Source organism: Pygoscelis adeliae, unplaced genomic scaffold (genome assembly GCF_000699105.1).
Source record: "Pygoscelis adeliae isolate BGI_AS28 unplaced genomic scaffold, ASM69910v1 Scaffold57, whole genome shotgun sequence".
Lineage (NCBI taxonomy): Eukaryota > Metazoa > Chordata > Aves > Sphenisciformes > Spheniscidae > Pygoscelis > Pygoscelis adeliae.
The window spans coordinates 17,602,408-17,610,879 of record NW_008825615.1 but is presented as its reverse complement, the minus strand read 5'-3'; the positions used below and the strand labels follow the sequence as shown (position 1 = coordinate 17,610,879).

General features: G+C 37.0%; 1 protein-coding gene across 1 annotated transcript in view; it reads right to left on the bottom strand.

Annotated features, from left to right (window-relative positions):
• CSMD1 (CUB and Sushi multiple domains 1) overlaps nucleotides 1-8,472 on the bottom strand; it is a 1,045,142-nt gene that overhangs the window by 245,021 nt on the left and 791,649 nt on the right. Inside the window, exons 24-25 of the mRNA XM_009333261.1 lie at nucleotides 5,911-6,102; nucleotides 1,428-1,554 (exon numbers count right to left, since the gene is read on the bottom strand). Coding sequence (XP_009331536.1) covers nucleotides 1,428-1,554; nucleotides 5,911-6,102 — 319 coding nt within the window. The remainder of the gene's footprint in view (nucleotides 1-1,427; nucleotides 1,555-5,910; nucleotides 6,103-8,472) is intronic.

Here is an 8,472-nt window from a genome sequence, read left to right as displayed (position 1 = left end):
CACACTGCCGGCTCATGTTCAGCCGGCTGTCAACCAGCACCCCCAGGTCCTTTTCCGAGAGGCAGCTTTCCAGCCACTCTTCCCCAAGCCTGTAGCACTGCATGGCCTTCTTGAACCTCATACAGTTGGCCTCAGCCCATCGATCCAGCCTGTCCAGGTCCCTCTGCAGAGCCTTCTTACCCTTGAGCAGATCAACACTCCTGCCCAACTTGGTGTCATCTGCAAACTTACTGAGGGTGCACTCAATCCCCTCATCCAGATCATTGATAAAGATATTGAACAAGACCAGCCCCAAAACTGAACCCTGGGGAACACCACTCGTGACCGGCCACCAACTGGATTTCACTCCATTCACCACAACTCTCTGGGCCTGGCCGTCCAGCCAGTTTTTTACCCAGCGAAGAGTACACCTGTCTAAGCCATGAGACGCCAGCTTCTCTAGGAGAATGCTGTGGGCATTGTTCTAGGCATGTACCTTTATTTTTTGCATTAGTCACCAGTTGTGTTTCCCTCATTTTCTGTATTCTTCTAATTTCTTCCTTTTTTTGTTATGCTGCCTACTCTTTGTGGAGAAATCTTCCAGTCCTTATATATTAAGGATTTTCTCAGTCCTGTTTGCACTTCTTATTAAAATCTTGACATTTTTCTCAAATTTGATTATTCTCAGTGTCTTCTGAGATGTTGCCGGTCTTATTATTCAACTGATTATGGGGAAAAAGTCTGACACATAATTCTAAATGTTATATATGTTAATAATGATATGATGGAAGAGAGCAGGAGTGATAAATGAAAACCCTTCAGAGTTGTATATAAAGCTTTATAGCACTAATCTTCTCTGCTGCTGTTGTAATTGTCAGTTCCTCATCAGATCAAATCATTCATGACAAAAAGACAGCTCGTAATAGACACCCAACAAGGTCCAAGATGCCCGATGTCTGAGCACACCTGACAGAGAGTCAGGAACTTTATGGCTGCTTGAGGTAATGTATTTAAGAAAAAGTACTGAATAATTATATTTGATTTAAAACAAATTATTACATTGAATGTGACAGTAAGATAGAAAAGAATGCCATTATAATGACTTAAGGGAAGAATTTTGAAACCGCAGTTGACAGCTTGGCACTCTAGGTTGTTTACAGGTAGAAAGAGGCATAGCAGTGCAGCACTCTACCACACTGAAGATTTACAGGCCATATTATCTAACGGAATTCACAGTTCTGAATTAGATGCCTACGTGTCCCCTACACAATTTAGGTACCCAGGTTCCCTGGAGGAATGGCATTCATAGATGCCAGCATGACAAGCATCAACTTTATTAATGTAAGGAGTTAATAAACAAAAAATTGTGTAGAAGAGTGTGAGAATGTGAGGCACAGACTATAATTTATAAAGTACTGAAGTCAACCATATTGAAATTAAGCACGTACCTTATTGTCTTTCCTGGATCTGCTTCAATAATCCAAGTGCAATGAAGATTGTTGTCATATGGTGCTGGGTAACCAGGGGACAAAATGCGCCCTGATGTAGCAGCATGAATTCGACCACCACACTCAGCTACAAAATAAGTAAGGATTACATTTATTTTTAACAAGATCATAATATTTTGCACTTCCATTTTCTGTCCATTCCACAGCTCTCTGTCTTCTAAAAGGGTTACAGAATTACCTAATATCTCTGAACTAATACACATACATACAAATGAGGACATGTACATGAGTTAAAAATGCACATATAATGTTCTCATTCCTACCTTGTTATAAAGCAATAAACCATACTTCTGTGATTATGTTATTTTACCAATGAGAGTAGTTCAATATGAACTGAGACTACAAAAGCACAATTTTAGCATCAGGAATAGAGCAAAAATACTTCAGAATGTCCCATCTAATATGTTTGGCTTTTCTAAGTAACACTGAATGCTCAAATTCAGACTTTACAGCATTGGGTTTTGTAATTAAAATCACTTTCTCTGTTGTTCTAATGTCAAAATGCCTTTAGTTTAATGCTTTCAAGTTACTTCTATATAACTTCAAGTTTAATTACGTCAAAAAACAGTTAGGTATTGCCTAGTAATTTCCTTTAGTATCTAAAAATTTAAATGCCCTACACCTACAAAGTAAGAGAGTAGATCAGAAAGCTATGATTTAAAAGTATACAGTGTGTGGTTTAAAACATTTTTATTATCAATGCTATCTTAACTTTGTGGAGAGACCAATTGCAGTGCTAAACATCCAGAATCAAATGATTCTCATGTTGCTTGTTAAGAGCATCATACTGTTGTCTGGCCAGTATAAAGATGCATCCTGATGAAACTGGAACTGTGTAACAGTCAGGTGCCACTGAACCAAAAAGGTTCAGTAACTTCTCAGTTAAGTGATGTACCTGAATTCCTACTTCATTTACAGTGTTGCCTTACAAGTAGTGGTATTAACAAACGCTACCATGGGGAACTCTTCAAGCACAGCTGTACAGCAAGCATAATGTAAGACACAGATGATGGAAGAACCATGGCAGTTGGAGCAAATAATCTATCAGCAACACTCCTAACAAGTAATAAGTCTTATACATGCCACCAAGTCTCTGCTGACAACCAAATTGTTACCAGGAAGGAAAATAACTGTAGAGGAAACAAGACAACTGATTTACCTATCCTGCTGGTCTGATCACTCAAAACACTACATATTATTAATAGAACCACAGCAGAAAGCTGCTTTAGTACATAATTTCTTCAAATGTAACCTTTGCCTAAGATTTCAGTTGATTTTCATTATACAAGAAAGTTCAGAATGCAATAATCACTGTGATAGATAACTACAGACAAAGAAATGACTGATACAATACTGTATTTACCAAAGAACTCAAGATAACTCAGTGAAACCGAAATTATTTAAACTCAAACTAATTGACAGATTTGCTTTAGAATTCTGAGAAGACTCATTTAGGAACAGAATACACGATAAAATTTGATATGATGCATTACATAGTTCATATATTTAAAAAAAAAAAAATTAGAAGCAGAACAAAAGTAAACTTTCAAAAGTGATTCTAACAAAAAATCCAAAAAGTTTGTTTTTCAATATGCAGAAATGAGCACACTGTAAAATCACCACCTCAGAGAATATACTCCATAAAGTAAATAACTATACTATAACTAATAGAAGTGACGTATTCAAACAAGTTCTATAATCTTCTAGAGAAGGAATTACAGGAGTTCGTTTGTTTTCTTCGTTAAGGTTTAGAACATAGAGAAAATGAAAATGAATACTAAGACCAATATAGCAGTGTATCACTGAAGATGACTAGGTGTAGATTATGTGGAATATGTCTACGTATGGGCTTGAAATTTTTTGTGAATGAAATTGAAATTATTATAAAGACAATGATGAATGTAAATGTCACTGGAGACAACAGCAAATAGCAAATGCTGATCTAAAACACAACAAGCAAAAAAGAATAGGTCTGCATAAACAGGAGCATATTAAGAAAATCTGTCTAAGAAAGAAAGTGATGTTTGGAAGTTCACGACAACTTAAGAAAAAGGAAGAAAAGGAAGCCAGTCAAATCAGAGTAGGAAGAGATAAAACTGTGATAACATAAGATAAAACTGAAGAAAGAAAGGATTACAGAAGCAGAACAAAAGTAGAAAAAAAAAAAAGAGAGCATGAAATGATCTTCAGATGCTTAACTGAGTTTTCAGGGATCTTCCTGACAAGTTTTCCTGTGCACAGAACAGTAGAAAAAACATAACAATTTAACAAAGGTAACAGACTGTTTGTGAAAGGCTGTTTAGAACGATTCACGTTTAGAAGATTTTTTAGAGAGAATGGTGAACATTTGACTTCTTGGGGAGCTAATTAATGTTTCAGAAGAGTCTTAAATTGAGAAATAGGAAGAGAGAGTTTATACAAAACTGATGCAATTCCCAAATTTGATTTTAAAGATAGGAACAAGGACAGCAAATAAAAAGATATGTAAAGAGATAAAGTTACATAGAAAGATAGCTTTGTGGTTGAACAGACAGAAAGCAAGAACAAAACCTGTCTCAGGATACTAAAAGAAAAATGACTATTCTATTGATATTGGGACATAATTCTACTTAGAGGTGAAGTGAGAACCTCAAGAAATAAGAGATTTTGGTACAAGTCTTAGCAACAAAATACAGAAACCAAATCTAGTAATGAAGGTACAAAATCAAACTACAATGAAAAAAAAAAGATAGGGTAGCAATCGTAAGTGGACTATAGAAGCTTGAAAGTATACTGTTATCAAGAAAACTGGAAATACAGGTAGAGATATGGGAGTGGAGGGAGCATTACATAGTAGTGATGCAGTAAAGTAAATAAAGTCAGCATAAAAAAAAAAAACATATTGGTCAAATATATTTTGGAGAAGAGTTATGAAAGATGTTCTACAAAATCAAAGATGCAAATTTTCTTTAGATCCACTTGATCGTGGGTTCCCTATCTGTATGGTTGAGATTTTAACATCCCACATATATATTGGAGGACAAATCATCATACTAAGAAAAGGAAATAGGTAGACAGATGGATTTATTTACCTAATAGACTTGGAACTAACAAGTATTTTAGAATTGATTCAAATACTTACTTGGTCGTGAACACAGGCACAAGAAAATATCATAGAAAATGACCTTAGAGTAATGACTTCATTTAAATTAAATGGGGAGATAGGCAAAGGTAGGACTAATTATGGCTCTTCTTTACAAAAGGGCAAACTTAGAAAAAAAGAAGATAGCCAATTAAACTGAAAAGCTTGGGGACTTGAATGTATAAAAAGCCTGGAAAAGTCTTTATTTAAATCAAAACTGGAAAGAGTTGTTTTGACCTGTCATACATATAAGAGAAAACTTACAGATCTAATTCTAGAATCAAGTGGGAAAAATAACACCTCTACTAAGACAGTAGAAATGCTGTTCACTGATGTTTTTCTGGCACTTACCCTCTGGGTAAGCTGAATTTTTGAGAGGAAGGGAGCTTGCTCCTTTGTAGACTGTGATGGAAGCAGCTCCTGGAATGGAGAATGTAGCACCCAATATGGGAGAGAGGCAACAAGCAAGGATCCTACAGGTCAGGTGAGTGCTGAAAGCAGTTGGTGGCCTGCCTGCAGCAGGCAGTGGAGGCAAAAACTAAGCATCAGAAGACACATAGAAAGAAAGACTTTCCCAAAGACTCAAGGTAACTCCGTGTGAAACAAACTCAGGAAGTGACTGGTAATTGCTGGACCGGAAAGCAAAAATGGAGGAGAGAAACTGCCTAGCAAAGGTACAATGTGCAATAACTATACCGGTGTTCAGTTACTTCTCTATTTAACATTTATGTTGGTCATAATGAAACACAGTTTTAAAGACTTGAAGACACGTGATGTGTAAAGAAAAGGTCTTCCTCAAGGCTCTGACTGATGGGGTATCCTAGCATGGCAACAATGACTCAAGAGCACGCAGATAAAACAATCCACTGATGTGGGTTGAAAATTAGAAAATATCTTCATAGGAATGAGATGTTGAAATAATTTCCGATGAAAACAGATAAGGTAAAAAATATCTTAATCTTCTTTATGATGGGGTTTGCTTAGCTTGTGAAGTGTTTAAATAATACCATTGCCTGTGATAGCATATCAGACTCGATGACCCAGGATATCATCAGAATCAAAGCAGCAGTCTTTCATCAAAGGCTGCCCTATAGAAAGAAGTGTTTCCCAGCAGTTTTCTAGCTATTACTAGCCATCCATCTGTTTCAGAGAAGTTATACTTGGATTTCCACAGTAAATTGTTACTTGAAATTTAAAGTATGTTTACACCATTGTAATATGATAAAGTATAGAAAGACAGAACATTAGATTTTTTTTTTGAATCACCAGACCAAAATCTTTCATTATCACAATCCATATTACCTATGCAAGTCGGCATAGGTTTGTCCCAAACTCTTCGATCTCCACTTAAGCAGGTCATAATACTACTACCATGCATTGTATAGCCAGGATTACAGCTGTATAAAATGACAGTGTCTATAAAATGTCCTTCATCTCGGATCTTGTAGCCATAATTTGGTATGCCAGGATCTTCACACTTCACTAGGTCAAAACCTACAAACAGAAATGGGAAGGGAAAAGAAGAAAAAAGACACAAAGATATAAAATATCAACCAAAACATAATGCAAATGAATCTGATCTTGATGCAAATTATATTCTCATGATTCAATTAGATTAGATGTATCCACAGTGACCAAAGATAAATTATATATGATTTGGGTAAATCAGAAACTGAAACACCAAGAACTAATTATTCATTTGATATTTGATTATGGCATTAGTTTATTGAAGAAAGTGTATTATCTACACTATCACAAAAGAGATTAGTGAGCAATTTATTAACTTATACGACTTCTATTATTTCATTCTTTTTTATTCAGAGGGAAGGAAGCAGTATCGAACCTGTATTTGGCACTAAGTGGGAGCTTCACCTCCTCATCTAATCTCCATAACAAAGCCAGTAGACCATAGTGGGAACTCAGGAAGAAAATGCAAAGGTTATTTCATCGATCCTAGTGTCAAGACAGCATGACTTCAGTTTATGCTCTGCTGAAAATGAAGAAATATTTCTACACTCACTTTCAATCAGCATTCCCCTTTTTGGCCTATTAACATGTTGAATGGGATAAACAGCTTCTTCTGTGCTCCTTGGAATGAGCAGTTCTGCTCTGGGCAGTTATAACTCTTTCCATATTTTACCCTTTCTTTTCTGCATTTTCTCCATATAGCATTGCTAAAATGTACAGATGCAGTCTATATCTCTCCTATTGCCTTGAGCTCCAGTTCTTGGAGCAATATAAAGAGTGGTTTCAAATTCATCTTTCTCAACTCCAGTCAGATTTGTGGATTTTTCATTAATTACTGTCATGTCCCCAACCCAAGGAAGTAATTCTGACTCTACAAATGGTTTCCATTTTGCTGTCCTTATTTTACTGAACAGCTTCATTATGTGGTTCTGAATCAAGCTGCTGGTCTTCCCTTCAGCTTGCTGTTTCCAGTTTATTTTCTACATGAGGCCTTTCACTAATTAGGAGAGAATCAGACATCTTTATGGTAAATAACATATCCATAGACAACCTTTCATTACTTTACAAATACACAAACTAGAGTTGATATCACATTTTTCTCGTTGCCTTTCTCCTGACGCTGAAAAGTTCAACCTCAGTTGAAAAAATGGCAAGTAGGCTAATACCTTGTTTTTCCTCCTGTACAGATGCTAAAGCTGTCCAAAAACTCAGTCCTCTGAAAACTGTTGTGGTTTAACCTGGCAGGTAGCTAAACACCACACAGCTGTTTGCTCACTCCCCCCCCTCAGTGGGATGGGGGAGAGAACCGGGGAAAAAAAAAAGTAAAATTCATGGGTTGAGATAAAGACAGTTTAATAGGACAGAAAAGGAAGGGAAAATAATAATAATAATAATGATGATAATGATAAAATAATATATAAAATAAGTGATGTACAATGTAATTTCTCACCACCTGCTGACCAACGCCCAGCTAGTTCCCGAGCAGCAGTCACCACCACCTGGCCAGCTCCCCGCAGTTTATACACTGAGCATGACGTCACATGGTATGGAATATCCCTTTGGCCAGTTTGGGTCAGCTGTCCTGGCTGTGCCCCCTCCCAGCTTCTCGCTGGCAGGGCATGAGAAGCTGAAAAGTCCTTGACTAGTGTAAGCACTTCTTAGCAATAACTAAAACTTCAGTGTGTTATCAACTTTATTCTCATGCTAAATCCAGAACACAGCACCATACCAGCTACTAGGAAGGAAATTAACTCTATCCCAGCCAAAACCAGGATGAAACACAAAATGCCTTTGTTTTCTTTGTTCATAAATTGGACACAGAAGTTGCGATTTACCTGTCATAACTCAGGCTTCTGAAAATTAGAGGGCTAAATTTGAACTAGTTAGCTTAGGCTACTTTCATAGTCAGTAGAGAAATATGAATCTCAAGAAAACAAACCAACTCATATTTAGATAGCTGTCTAAGATCAGTCAGTTCAATCGGCTTCTGGAAATATATTTTCTGCCTTTACTGTAAACTGAGCCTAGGTTCTCTCTTTATCTAGTAGGCTATGGTAGTTCAGAATTTTAAGTATCTAGAACTAGGGAAAAGGAATCACTCTCAAAAAAGAATGCTATTCCATCACACAGACACTGCACCTCTATCTGTGCTAATATCTTAAGAAGTGTCAAGCCCCAAGACCAATGAGCATGCTCTGACCACAGCCATGCACTGTTAAACTCAATTACCCTTCAAAACAGCATGGCTGTCTACAAGCCACTTCCTGGGAATTTAGCTCACACTGTTGTAAGGGACAAGGCCCACACGTCTGTGCTGTAAGCGCAGACAATGCCCCACGGAAAGCTCCAGAAGCCAGCCACAGGGAGGTGCCCGGTGTCACTCTCCTTAACTGACTA